This window comes from Canis lupus, chromosome 25 (assembly GCF_048164855.1).
Source record: "Canis lupus baileyi chromosome 25, mCanLup2.hap1, whole genome shotgun sequence".
In the NCBI taxonomy this organism is placed as follows: domain Eukaryota; kingdom Metazoa; phylum Chordata; class Mammalia; order Carnivora; family Canidae; genus Canis; species Canis lupus.
This window is the reverse complement of record NC_132862.1, coordinates 20,997,773-21,012,636: the sequence shown is the minus strand read 5'-3', so window position 1 is coordinate 21,012,636 and position 14,864 is coordinate 20,997,773. Positions and strand designations below refer to the sequence as shown.

The window sequence follows — 14,864 nt, the reverse complement described above, 5'->3', positions numbered from 1 at the left end:
ACACCTATCATAGATGATCATGGCACATTATAACTCAAGGAAATAGAAAGACATTGTTTCACTCTTTTAATTATTTTGTAATTTGTGCATATCTATCATTTTCACTTTATTTCTCTATTCTATATGCCAATACACCCTCAGAGAAGTTTTTATTTGTACATTGCTACCAGTGAAGATGCCAAGAATAAGAGCAAATATCAACTCTGGCAAATTATAAGTTCTTAAGAAGAATGGCCAAACATGTATATTTTGGAATAAGCTTGAGGCCAACCACATTCTAAAAGACTCGGTCAATAAACAGAATATACATTAATGGAAAACAAAAATACTGACCATTTGTTCTCTCAACCTATATTTATATGCTTATCCTTTTCCAGACACTTATTGCTAAATTTCAAAAATAAAAATTATATGTTATTATATGCCCTCTTTTATTTTTCTTCAGTTCTATAAATTCCCCCAACTATTCTCCAGTTTCATATTAGCAAATTATTTCCGACTAAACTTTTTTGCCCATAGCAGTTAAAATGCAAAATAACTCTCTGGATGTGTTATGTTATATACCATCCACAAAGGGAAAGAGCTCATTTAAAGTAAGAAATTGTCTCATAAAATGCTTACAAATTCACCCTTTGCACACATTAAAAACAAAACTGAACTTTCAGAAATATCAACTTTTCTTTAATGTGGCTATAATACACAAACCATTAAATAAGACTTTATACATTACTTTTTCCAGACTGTAGGTTTTATCACATATTGGGCCAGGTAGGTACAGAGATATGACCCAAGAGATTATTAAACTACCTATTATAGTAAGATTTAATGGCACCATAAAACCAATGACAACTTTCATCTGTTTTAAAAGAATTACCTATATGAATTCTCAAAACATTTAGTAAGAACAATTACATTGACTTTTCTCCAGAGGAGGGCTGATGTTAACAGCTACTTAGGGATTTGAGAATATACATATCCTAATTCAATAAATATTTATGGAGCCCAGCACTTGAGATATTCAGTGACAAAACAGAAAGATACCTACCTACAAAGAGTTTATAGACAGGTGATAAACAATGGATACATTATTTATGTATCTTATATATTACATACGGTAATAAGATAGTATGGGGAGGAAGGGGTAAAGCAGGACAAGGAGAATAGGAAAGGCTGAGGCAAAATGTTAAATATGCTACCAATGACCCACCAATTCCACTGCTAGAAACAGAAAGTAGACTAGGAATTGCAGAGAGGAGGAGAAGACGCAGGGAGAGTGACTTTCTAACAGTTAACAGAGTTTCTGTCTGGGATGATGAAAAAGTTCTGAAAATGGATAGTGGCAATAGCTACACAACACTTAAATCTGATTAATGCTTATACCTGAAATGGTTAAGATGGTAAAATGTATGTTAAATATATTTTCCCACAGTTATGATTTAGAAAAGCACTAAGAAGTTACCGTTAATCTACCCACTAAGCAAGCGGTGATCTAAGCTCACACTCCTCTTAGCTCTCCCGCACCCACACCAGACTGCCTGGAAGCTGGCAGAAATCAGAGAGCCCTGCTCAGTGACTTCTCTGGTAATTAAACCTGGCACTATCACTTCTTTCATTCACATAAGTGAATAATCCAAATGGACCCAAATTCCATCACTTGTTATTCTGAAATTTAAGAAGAAAGATGTAGAGTATAGGAATTGTTGGATCCAACTCATGTGAATGGCAGGACTCGAGAGAGAAAGTTCTGCTCTACAGATTCCCACAGCAGCCCTGGGTTTCGGCCTTTCTTATTGCTCAGTTGTTGAGCTCATCATTCAATTTCTTGGAGTTCCTCCAGTATCCTTATAATTAACATTTCCTTCTTTGCTTAAGCTAGCCAGAGATGGTTTCTGTTCCTTACAAACAAAAGAACCTTACTTCTTTTTTTTTTAAGAACCTTACTTCTAATATATTTTACAGACTTTTGATTCTTAGGCTTTAACCATGTGGGAAAATAATATGCAAGTATCTTTTGCTTTCCAAGTCTTTTGGGTTTTTGAGACAGGGTGGTGAGAATTAGGATAGCAAAAGATACTGATATACTGTTTTTTCAAGAGTTCCAAGACAACTCAGTACAAGGTTTGTAAATAATGTAATTAAATGTGAGTTGGAACATGAGTTGGAGATCACTTTATTCTCTGCAATTTTTACAAAACAACAGGTTCCCTCTCCACCCCACCCCCATCAGAAAGTAGAGCATTCCTATGACACCTTTCATAAACCAAACTGAAATAAAGCAAAGAAGCAATTACCATTTCATAAATGCAAAAATCCTCTTTGGATTTCTTTCAATTAGAGAAAACAAGTATTAATGTAGGTTTTTTTTTTTAATGGGGTAAAGTGCACTTTCAGAGAGCAGGAGACATCTGTAATATACTTTGATTTGTCACTAGAAAAGTCAATCAACAACTTTATCGTCCAGTTTTATATTTTGGTTTTTCTGTGAGTTCTGTTTCTTTATGCTCTTATAATTAGCTCTGATGATCCATGTAATTCCTTGCATAATCTGAAGAATCCTCTTTTCAATAGGAGATAAGATGTGGAGAGTAGTAATATCTGCTCTTAGTGACTGTTTCAAGATTAGTCATTACCACAAGGTGTTGGAGCACTAAATATCTAGGAATTACTTAATTAAAAACTTCAGTTTTCAGGACGCCTGGGTGGCTCAGCGGTTAAGCACCTGCCTTTGGCCCAGGGCAGGATCCTGGAGTCCCAGGATCAAGTCCCACATCAGGCTCCCTGCATGAAGCCTGCCTCTCTCTCTGCCTATGTCTCTACCTCTCTCTCTCTCTCTCTCCCTCTCTCCCTCTGACTCTCATAAATAAATAAAAATCTTAAAAAATAAACCTTCAGTTTTCTTTAGGACTCTGTTGAGGAATTGTTTTTGGAAAACTAATACATAACAAAAGTCCAGCATTTTATAATTTTCACAAAGAAATTTTTATGAGAATATTTTAATAGCTCAAACACCTTACTAATTAATAGATAGAAGAAGCTCAATAACACATCTGAATTCTAAGAATTTAGATATGTATTCAAGTTATGCTTTGTTCACTCCCTAAGTCTTTTTCTGCATTCATAGGAACCTATGAAAGGTATTCTATACCATGTGGGAATGTGTGTGTGTGTGTGTGTGTGTGTGTGTGTGTGTGTGTGCGCTGAACAGTCACAGGCAGCAGGAGGCAAAAAGTCAGAGGGTCTGAACCAAACTAAAACATCTTACAATTGGTAATAAGGATAAAATATGTTCTTATATCATTTCTTCTATTTCTTCATATCTCAAAAGTATCAAATTATTTGCTTCCCTTTTTGGAGCTATCAAAATGGACAGTAAAATTTCACCAAGCTTCTTTTTAAATGGAAGAAAAAAGTACCAAGAATACATGATCAAATTATGGGTATAGACTTGAGACAAATATCCATCCTAAAGATCTTTCAAAGTTCTACGTAAATACCACCTCCTTCTAGAAGCCCTCTCTAGGTCATACCAGCCAGAAGCAATGAATCCTCTTCTGACTTCATTATAACACTGTTTTTAATCATCTTTATGACATTTTAAAAGAATTGCCTTATGTTGTGGTTATTCAATATCAATCTTACCTCCATCACTAAATAGTTACTACACTGATTTCACAAATATTTATTAAACAGGAATTGTGTGAGGTGCTAGGCAACAAAGATTAAAATGACAGTTCCTTACTTCGTGGTAATTACAGCACTGAGAGCAAAGAAGGTGTCAGTACATTTACTCTCCCATAGATCTTCGCCAAGTTCTCAAACGAATCTACTTACTACAAATTCTCAAAGACAGTTTTAGTTTTGGAGATAATAATTAAACACCGTTTAAGATCTAGCATCTCTGGGCCTCTGGGTGGCTCAGTTGGTCAAGGGTCTGCCTTTGGCAACAGGTCATGATTTCAGGGTCCTGGGATTGAGCCCTACCTTGGGCTCCCAGTTTAGCAGAGAGTCTGTTTCTCCCTCTTCCCCTCCCTCTTCCTCCCTCCATTCTCTCTCTTTCTCTCAAATATATATAATCTTAAAAAAAAAAATCTAAGGACGCCTGGGTGGCTCAGTGGTTGAGCGTCTGCCTTCGGCTTAGGGCGTGATCCCAGAGTGCCGCGTTCAAATCCCACATTGGGCTCCCTGCATGGAGCCTGCTTCTCTGTGTGTCTCTCATAAATAAATAAATAAATAAATAAATAAATAAATAAATAATCTTAAAAAAAAATCTAGCCTCTCTTCCCACTGTATCCCAAGCACATAATCAGGACTCATTAAATATTTGTTGAATGAATTAATGATTCCATCTGCAGCATGCTCCTGCATAAACAACATCACAAGTTACCGGGCTTGATTCACGATGTAAACACATTTTCAATTTTATGATTAAAGTTTTTTTCTAAATAACCTCATAATTTAACTTATTCTCAATTCAGGGTTGGATTTCTGTGGATGTGTGTTGTATAAACTATAAAATAACTATTGTTAGCCAATTATTAATTTGAATTTTGAAAAAGCTAAGCCATCCATTTTGAAGATACTTAATGAAAACATTTCAATTATTCATACACAAAAAGAAATCCTTCACAAACTATTGCCTATAGATGCTGACTCAGGAAATAAAAGTACCATAGTGACTACTAAGATTACAAACAGGAACAAGTCAGCCATGCTAAAGTGCATACTTCTTGCATGTGTAAACAGACTTCTAAAATAAAACAAACTATCTATTTAGTGCATAAGTTAAACCAATCATTCATAATTGCTCAGCATTACTGGCCAGACAAACATTCTTCCATAATACATTTTCAATGCCAATGATAGCAAATAATAGGAAAAAATTTGGCTATGGTAGACATATAACCATCTATTTCAGCAACACAGATGCTAGTTTATAGTTTTCCTAGTTTATAGTTTTCCTTCACTGCCCATGACCAGGACAATAATTTATTTATGCTTTTTAAGGTAAATACTACTGACCAACAGTAATAAAAAAAAAACTGAAGAATCTTTAAAAATATCGTTTTCACTTTAACTAACTCTCCTGACTATACCAGTAATAGATGTTTAATTAAAGAAACATATATAGAATCTGGGAGATACAAGAGATACAAAAATGAAAATAAAAATCACCTATCCATTCACCATGAGTGCCACCAGTGCTTATTACGCTGCTCTATTTTCTTTCCCTATTTTCCATACCTATTGTTTTGTATTTCTTTAATAGAATTATGGTTTTCTGAAGGCATATATTGGAAACTTTCCTATTTAAATCTGTATGAGTGTAGAAAGGTAACCACAAAAAAAGGCATCAATACCTTTGAAAGGCAGTTTTATCCATTAAATGAATGAATGATCATAAAATTTCACTTCTCATTGTAATCTGATTATGTTACCAAAAACTGGTGTTTAAAAAAAAAAAAGAATTAAAGTCATTTGGCTATTGTGCTATAATTTTGTCATAGAAGTCCACTATTACTTATTCTTCTAGATTTATATATGAAGACACACCCTGTGCCTGGAATTTCAGTTTTAAATTATGAGTCTATAGTATTCTATTTTCTGTGAGTTATCTATATTCCATCTGTACAAAAACAGTTCCAAGGGAAAAATGTGCTTATGAAATGTGCTACCTATGCCAAAAAAAAAAAAAAAAAAAAAATCTTCTGTTAAACCCAGAATAAGGCTAAGCAGTTTCCTGTGAATTCTAGTCTATCAGAACGAAGCATCAGGGGCCTTTGAGGAGGGATGGTTGTTTACCTGACTGAGCTCTCTCCACAAAAGAGGGTCAAAAAGAATTACTTCTAAGTTAATGAAACAGTCAACCTTTTAGCTTAAAATAGACTTTATGTTCGCCACTTCAGAAAGTGTCTCTGTACTTGAGCAGATTTCAAGTTCCATAACATGACACTACTAACCCTTAGACTTTCCAAAACAACCAAGTATTCGAGATTCTACGGTCTTCTTCCTCCCCACTGAACAGGCATGCAAATATTCGATGGATTTTTAGATATTTTGATCACAATAACATATGCCTTAGCCAAAACAAAGTTACATTTACATAGCTAATGGCAGCAGGAAATACTGGCTGTTACTCTGAAGGCTTCTATTTGGAAGACTAAAGATAACCTACAAACTATTCTGAAATAAAACTTGACCATAACCATTCCTTGCTTCATCTATTTGACTCTTCACTGATCAGATAGTCCTAGTAAGGGAAAGATTTTTAAAACTATAAGAGTAGCATAATTCAATGACAAAAAGAAGATGATAATAAAACAAATCTGCAAATATTTAAATATCAAAAACGTTAACGGGAGCGGGACTATAACTTGGAACAATAAAAGGCACACATTTGCAGTTTCATTCATCCCAGGAACGAATTATAAACTATGTGACACACCACCACCCTACCTCACGTCTGCCATTGAACATGGAAACAAAGGAACTGAAAAGTTCACTGAATTGGCCAAAATCAAGCAGAAAGTAAAAATAGGGCCCCAACCTTTTGGCACTCTGGCTAAGAGACTCTGAAGGTGCTTTGCAGTCACTGCATCAGTGACTAAGGCATTAACTAGTGGGTGTTGATTCTTAGTAGATCCTATGATGAAATTTCAAACCAAAGGCAGCAATCACTTACACACACACACACACACACACACACACACACAGATGCATACATGTCATCTGCTAAACCTCTCAATCCTATGGAGGATGGATAATGACGGAGTTAAATACCTTTCCCTGATTCTATCCCACCCATCCTGGAAGTTCTGCTATGCTCATTCCCACTGTATGGCATCTAACCACTGGTCAAGTGGATGGACCCAGAAATATGAAGTGTCCGATATGGCAACAGCCAGCAAAGTCATTCTCAGGATAACGAAACTTTAAAAGAGCAGAAGGAACAATTACCACTGCATTTGAAATCATACAGCAGATTCCAAAATTCCCCCCCTTCCCTTTAAAAATTAAAGATGACAATCCTAAAATGTACCATTAGCAAAAAATTATTTACAATGTATGTTCATTCTCTAGGATCTTCATTCTCTAAGATTTAAAGCAGTTCTCTGGCGCCTAGGTGGCTCAGTCAGTTAAGCGTCTGCCTTCAGCTCAGGTCATGATCCAGGGGTCCTGGGATCCAGCCCCATTTCAGGCTCCCTGCTCGGTGGGGAACCAGCTTCTCCCTCTCCTTCCCCCTCTCCCTCTGCCACTCTCTCTTCTCATGCTCTCTCTCCCTTTTAAATAAATAAAATCTTTAAATAAATAGATAAAGCAGTTTTCCTTAAATCAATTTTTTTTTGGTTTTTTAAATTTATTTATTCCTGAGAGGCACAGAGAGAGAGGCAGAGACATAGGTAGAGGGAGAAGCAGGTTTCCTGTGGGGACCCCAATGGGGGACTCAATCCCAGGACCCCAGGATCACATGAGCCAAAGGCAGATGCTAAACTACTGAGCCACCCAGGCGTCCCATAATCGTTTCCTAAATAGGTCTTTAGATGATTTCCTAAATAGGTCTTTAGATGAAAAGTTAAGTTAGAAAATACAAACTGGAAAAAAAGAAAAGAAAATACAAACTGGGCCCTTTTTGCACCTATACAAGCTGGGAGTATAACACTTCAGTCAGCAACAAACGGATTCAGAAACACCAGGTAAGTATTGGTTAAAGAATAACCGGAGAAAAAAAGAGGAAATGCAAATCTTTGCAACTGGGACATTCTAATTTTCACAGACTTGAAAAATCGAACTTAGAAGCTGGGTCACAGAGCCTATGAAAATCTTCCCACACTTCCAGTAGGAAGTACCTCTGAGAAGCCTGCTAAACTCTCACAGAGTGAACCTGATTTTCTTTTCAGCAGAAAAATTCATTACCTTATTGCAAAACGTCCTTAAAGCTAAGTAGAACAATGCATATGCTCCAAAACTCCCTCTCACACCAAATGTTAAGAGCAAACAAAATTTCTTTACAGACAAGTACCTTTACCAAGAATTACCTTGAAATGCTGTGTAAATTAAGTTCTCATTAACTACTCCCTCCGGCTGAATTTGAAAAACCACCATGCTATCAAGTGTCAAGCAGATAAAGAGCTAACACAGCAATCAGAAACTTTAAAACAAATTTTTAGCTCCCCAAGTTAGAGAAAAAGAATATCCAAAGCACCCAGCTTCACCAAGGGCAGCATTTCTAAAGATCCTTCCTCACCTTAGAATGGAACTGCACAGAGGTCTTGTCATAGGAACCTCAACAAGACTCGGTTTGTTAACAGAACAGAACTATTACACACATCCTAAGGAAACTCAGCCTTCAAAACACCAGCAAGAAATACTGAATACTGATAAATATTTCTAGAAACATATGCCTCATTAAAGGTCGAGCTTACTTTTATCAAGGCTTTATTTTTATTATGATGTGTAACCAAAGAAACACACACTTTGCTGGGAATCTGGAGACAGGGTTACGGTTTCAGCTTTGGGCATTAATGTCTTGATTCTTAGGCGAGTCGTTTCATTTCTTTTCCCCTCGGTTCCTTGATCTCCAAAATGAGCAGGAGAGACTGCACAACCGCTAGAGTTGTAGCTTCCTGATTTACCATCTCTAGCCCCATGTGTGTGTATAGGTACACAAACACATACCTTTGCTGAACAAGATACTACAAAAACATGGCCTTTTATTTGTCTAGGTTGTATGCTCTATTCCTAGTCCTTTTCATTATTTTTGTCTACAAGTGTAACTATTGCTCACAGTCACCAAGGTAGTGATAATTACAATAGCCTACACTTACAAAAGGGCTTTTTATGTGCCAGGTATTGTGCTAAGCATTTTACATGTATTAACTCCCTTCGTCCTCACCACAGCCCTCTGAGGCAGAAACCACTATCATTCCCATTTTCAGACATGAAGAAACTGAGATACAGAGCAATATTGTAACTTTGCTCAGGGTCCTAAGGTTCACATGTGGATTCGCCAGGATCTGACCCTAAACATTTTGGGCCTGGGCATTTCCTGCTTAACCACCACCCAGAGAGTCTATGGTGGGAAAAGGTGAAGTGCAGCCCAGTTCATCTGCAAAACGTTGTTGGGGTTGCAAAAACTGACCCGATACTGTCAGGAACAAACCCAACACAGGCATTTGGCCATTGATACATTTTTCTTCCACACTTCAGTTTCACAATTAACATCCACCTTACAGGGATAACATTATATCCCCCTGCCTTCCTTCCCCGATTAGGGGAGATGCACAATGAACACAAGCTGTTTTAAGTCCTGGTGCCTTCCTGGTCCCCTGTCACTCCGTTATAATACGGCTCACAGTCACGGTCCAAGGACACTGCATGTTCCGTCATGTGCCCTAAAACCTAACAGCAGAAAACAGTGACCAACCAGGAGTGGAAACACCAGTTCCGCAGCCTGAAATCTGGAAGACGGGGCAGTCTTAAGTACGGAGACCATAAAGTAACCAAAAAACAAAAAGAAAAAGAAAGAAAGAAATGCGTGCGCATCAAAATGCACTGCCCTGTGCATTTAAGCTGCTAACCGGTATTCACAGTCAGGACAGAGAGAAAATACCAGTAATCAAGGAAGTCCTATTTCAGCAAGTAGCACATGCTATGTTTATAGACATATTTCCCCCATTCATAAATCAACTCGAGTCTCCAGAGCCCTGCACTCGGCTGAGTTCCAGGAGAGGTGGAGGATTTCAGTGGGCCAAGGCCCGAGACGGGGAAAAGCCCGTCCGAGCTCTGGAACCCGGGAGGCCCTTGGGGACCCGTGAGGGGTCACAGCGCTGCCCTGTCCCTAGGCCGCCCCGACGGCGGGCCAAGTCCCCGTCTGGCAAAGCCCAGAGAAAACTACTCCAGCGGAGACGGGACGGGGAGCCACCCCGCGAGGGCAAAGCCACACTGTCGGGCTCACGGCAGCGCATCGCGGGATCGGCTCGCAGGCCGACCCGGGCACCGAGGGGGGCTCCAGGGCGGTGGAGGCGCGCGTCTGCCGCACCCCTGAGGGGACACAGGCATTTTAACCCCAACGCCCCGTGCAGAAGCCGGAGAAGACCTCTCCGCAAGGGCCCTGTCTCGGGGCTCTTGAATCACTTCCTCCTTTTCTGCCGCGGCTCTGAGCTTCGGATGACGAAGCGGCTGGGAAAGCCTCGCCTCCCGGGGCAGGCAGCTCCCCGCCGGCGCGCAGCGAGCGCCCGGGCGCTGTCCGCGGGGAGCCCCAGGGGCGGGGGCGCGCGCGCACGGCGGGCAGGGCTGGGGGGCCCCCGCCCCCGGCTTACCCCAGGGTGCTGATGAAGCCGTTGACCGAGCCCTCCGCGTACAGGGACACGATGTCCCCTATGTAGAGGAAGCTGGACATCTTATCAGACATGCTGCTTCATGCTCCGGAGCACACGTCCCTCGTCTTCCCCGCGCCCTCGCCGCCCTCTCCGGGCAGCCGCGGCGGCAGAGGCGGGACGGAGCGGAGCGCGCGGCGGCAGCGCCCACGGCGGCGGGGAGGGCACGGCCCGGTGACCGGGTGTCGGGGCCCAGCCCTGCCCGCCCGCCGCGCTCCCCGCGACCTCGCCGCCCGGGCGCCCCGAGAGCCGCAGCCGCCGCCTCCCCGGCAGGTTTCCTGTTCCTTTCAGAAGTTTTGTCCCCCACACCTTCGCTCCTCCTCCCGCCTCCTCCGCGTCCCCTCCCCGCCTGCGCCCCAGCGCGCCCGGCCCCGCCGCCCGGTGGGTGCTGGGTGCCGGGTGCCGGGTGCCGCCGGTCGCGGAGCCCCTCGGTCCCCTCGGGGGAATTTTTGGACCAGGTGGCGAGGCCCATCGGGCGGAGGGGAGGAGACGAGCCCGGGGAAGGCGGCGGGAGGCCAATCAGCGAGCGGCGGCCGGGGGCGGAGCTGGGCCCGGGCGGGGCGGGGCGGGGCGGGGCGGCGCTGCCGGGCCCGGCCACCCGGGAAGCGGGGCGCGGTGGCGAGCGGCGGTCCCCGCCGGGGACGAAGAAGGGCGGCGGGGCCGGCACGTCTTCCCCGGGCTGTCAAGGGGGCGGGAGGGCGCCCGCTGGCCTTGGCGCGGGCGCGGAGGAGCGCGCGGTGCGCGGAGCCTGCTGAACGCCTGGAGATGAAAAGGTGGAGCCGGAGCCCCCGGACGGGGCGGGGGGGCGGGGGTGCTGTCGGAGGGAGAGGAAGGTGTTGAAGCCAGGCGGGAAGTAGAAATAAAAACAAATGCATAATAAAGACAGAGGGAAAGGGGGAAGGGAAGGAAGGAAGGAAGGAAGGAAGGAAGGAAGGAAGGAAGGAAGGATGGATCTCTATCTATTTGAAGGAAGGAAGGGAGGCAGGGAGGGAGAATGGATGGATCTGTATCTATTTGAAGGAAGGGACGGAGGGAGGGAGGATGGATCTGTATCTATTTGAAGGAAGGAAGGGAAGAAGGATCTGTATCTATTGGAAGGGAAGGAGGGAGGATGGATGGATCTGTATCTATTTGAAGGAAGGAAGGATGGATGGATGGATCTGTATCTATTTGAAGGAAGGAAGGATGGATGGATGGATCTGTATCTATTTGAAGGAAGGGAGGGAGGGAGGGAGGATGGATCTGTATCTATTTGAAGGAAAGAAGGGAAGAAGGATCTGTATCTATTGGAAGGAAGGAAGGAAGGATCTGTATCTATTTGAAGGAAGGGAGGGAAGAAGGATCTGTATCTATTGGAAGGAAGGATGGATCTGTATCTATTTGGAGGGAGGGAGGGAGGGAGGGAGGATGGATCTGTATCTATTTGAAGTATGTAGTTTTGGATTTTCTCTCCAGTATATGGCGTTAGTGAAACTTGACCAGTCAGCAGATGTCCAGGTGGACGCAAACCTCGATGGAGGTAAACGTCACTTGGCCACTTGGCTGAGCCAGCAATTCTTGCAGCCAACCCCGGCGGTGAACCTCGTCTGGCCTCCAAGGACACGCCTCCTCTGCTTCCTTAACTCATAGCCCAGGTTGAACCTTCCACCTCTGTGAGCCCGCTGTCACCATCCCACTGACAATCTTCGTGTCCTTACCTGTTAAGCTGCTGAGTGTTAAAGCTCTAAAGGTCACAGATGAAAGTTGTGGCAAGACACGTTTGCAGACCTGTTGCTTTTGTATCCCTCATCTTATCATTTTAGAAGCCTTTTGCCCTAACTTTCTGGAAGAACTGGAGAAGGCAAACTCTTTTTTAAACGTGGATTATGACACTAGCAGCCCGATCAAAGAATTGGGTCCTCAGTAATCTCCACAGAGCAAAGTTACAGAAAGGCAGAGGAACTCGGGGCTGGCAGAGGGATGTATGTCAAATTGTGCAACTGACCAAAACTTAAATTATAGTTCAGAAATGTCTCACATGTCTTACGGTACATACATGGGTTTGGTTGAGACTTATAATCACACGATGGAATATGAAAGAAGAGTATACTTAATATTCAAATGTGTGTGTTTAGAAACCCTGCAGGAAAGAAGAGAATAGAGTGTGAGACTCAGAATCCAGGAAATGCCCCCGCCCCTGGCAAAGCCTGTAAGTGTTGAGATAAACTGGACCCAGTCATCATCCTACCATGCAGCTGATAGATCTCGTTAGTTCTGTGTTCTCCTTTGGAAAAGGGTACTTAGCAACTTAGAAATGCCTGTTACAGGATAGAAACCCTCCTCTGTCTACATATTACTGTTTGGGGCCTCCAAGACGTTGAACATAAACTATTTAAAAGCTTCAGGGGGAACATAATAATGACCCTGGAAATAGAGGTTTCTATTTATCCGCGAGATTTGTGTATTACATTCTATCATTGCCCATCCTGCACAGTCCTGTGCCATACGTGTAATGGATGCTCAACAATTATTGCTCAAAGTCATGAATGTTTTTCCTTGGGTATTGAAATGCTTAAACACTGCTAGTGGAAATGTAAGACGGCACAGCACTTTGGAAGACAGTTTGGGACTTCCTCAAAAAGTTGGTAACATGGAGTTACCATTTGAAACCCAGAAAACCCATCTCTAGGTATATATATCCAAGAGAAATGAAACCACATGTATATGTACACAAAACTTGTACACAAATCTTCATAGTAGCTTTATTCATAAAAGCCCAAAATGGAAATTTCCCAAATGTCCGTCAATTGATGAATAGATAGCACAATGGAACACTATTTGACCATAAAAAGGAATGAAGCACTAATTCATGCTACAACATGGATGAACCTTAAAACAATTCTTCTAGGTGAAAGAAATCAGACATAAAGATAATATATGATCCTACTTATATGAACTGTCCAGAATAGGCAAATCCATGGAGATAAAAAGAGCTTGGAGTAGGTAAGTAAAGTGCATAGGGTTTCTTTTTGGGAAGCCAAAAATGTTATAAAATTAATTGTGGTGAATGTTGTATAACTCTGTGACTATATTAAAACCTACTTTAAAAAAAACTAAATTGTGCACTTTAAATGGATGAGTTGTGGTATATGAATTATATCTCAATGAGGCTTTTAGGGGAAAAGTCAGTGGAGGGGCGCCTAGGTGGCTCAGTCGCCTAAGTGTCTGCCTTCAGCTCAGGTCATGATCCCACATCGGGCTCCCTGCTCAGTAAGGAGCCTACTTATCCCTCTCCCTTTCCCTCTCTCTCTCTCCTGCTCACACACTCTCTCTCAAATAAATCTTTTTAAAAATCAGTGGAAAAGAAACAGTCTCGTGGGGGGAGATGGAGAGGAATAAAAGGTAAGTTTAAAAAGAGACTCAAAAAGCATTCTTCAAACTTACACTTGCGGTCAGCATCTTTTTTTCTTTAACCTGATCTCCCTTGGTCCCAACCAACACCTTTGGACAAGGGTGGCCTCATATCCAGCTGCTCAGACCCGAAAAAGGTGTTAGAGTACAACTGAAAAGAATTCAGTGAAACTCCAGGTGGGGTAAAACTATTAATTCTTCACTAATCATCTGGCTAACTCTGCAAGGTCAAAGATGTCCCAGCTTCCAATGGAAATCACCTTCTGCTTTTTTTTTTTTTTTTAACTAAACTCAACCCCCACATGGGGCTCCAACTCACCACCTGAGATCAAGAATTGCATGCTCTACTGACTGAGCCAGCCAGGTGCCTCCAGCAACCACCTTTTTCATCAAACGGCTTTGCCAACCTCTTAAGAATCCATGCACCAAGTTTTGGAGTCATTTTTATTCCTTTATCTATTTCTTCCTCTTCTATTATCTCAGATATGTTTATTTCCTTTCGACCTTGCCCACTATCCTTACTCATTCTGTACTGTTGCTCATCATGGTCCCCATCCCCACCCTTGCAGTCTCCCCTGCCCACCGTCCTCACGGCAAACCAGCACTCCCTCCTTACAAAGTTGATCTGATCAAAACTTTTCAAACTTACAATGACACTCCACTATCTACAGAAGGAAGGTCAAAGACCCTAACCTGGGACGCCTGGGTGGCCCAGCGGTGGAGCGTCTGCCTTCAGCCAAGTGTGATCCTGCAGTCCAGGGATCAAGTACCACATCAGGGTCCCTGTGCATGAAGCCTGCTTCTCCCTCTGCCTCTGTCTCTGCCTCTCTCTTCATGTCTCTCATGAATAAATAAATAAAATCTTAAAAAAAGAAAAAAAGTCCCTAACCTGCCAGAGTGATTACTAGACATTGTGAACATCAGTCCATTGGATCTCCTGTGCTGAGAATACAAGACACGTCGTCATGGCCCAGTGTTCTGGGTGTTCCATGATCCGGTCTCTTCCTTTTCTAACCTGGGTTTCTACTCTTCCACTCCTGATGTCCTCACAGAAAGTTCAACTTCCCACATACAAGCTAGCTCTTTCAGTTCCATGTCTCT

The 14,864-nt window shown here is 42.4% G+C and overlaps 1 protein-coding gene across 4 annotated transcripts in view; it reads right to left on the bottom strand.

Annotated features, from left to right (window-relative positions):
* ITPR2 (inositol 1,4,5-trisphosphate receptor type 2) overlaps positions 1–10,541 on the bottom strand; it is a 470,949-nt gene extending 460,408 nt beyond the window's left edge. For 3 of the 4 annotated variants that reach the window (XM_072798592.1, XM_072798594.1, XM_072798596.1), the window contains exon 1: positions 10,317–10,541. In XM_072798592.1, the coding sequence (XP_072654693.1) occupies positions 10,317–10,408 (92 nt within the window). In that variant the 5' untranslated portion in view covers positions 10,409–10,541. The remainder of the gene's footprint in view (positions 1–10,316) is intronic. The other variant, XM_072798595.1, reaches the window with a different exon arrangement.
* Positions 10,542–14,864: the final 4,323 nt, after the last annotated feature.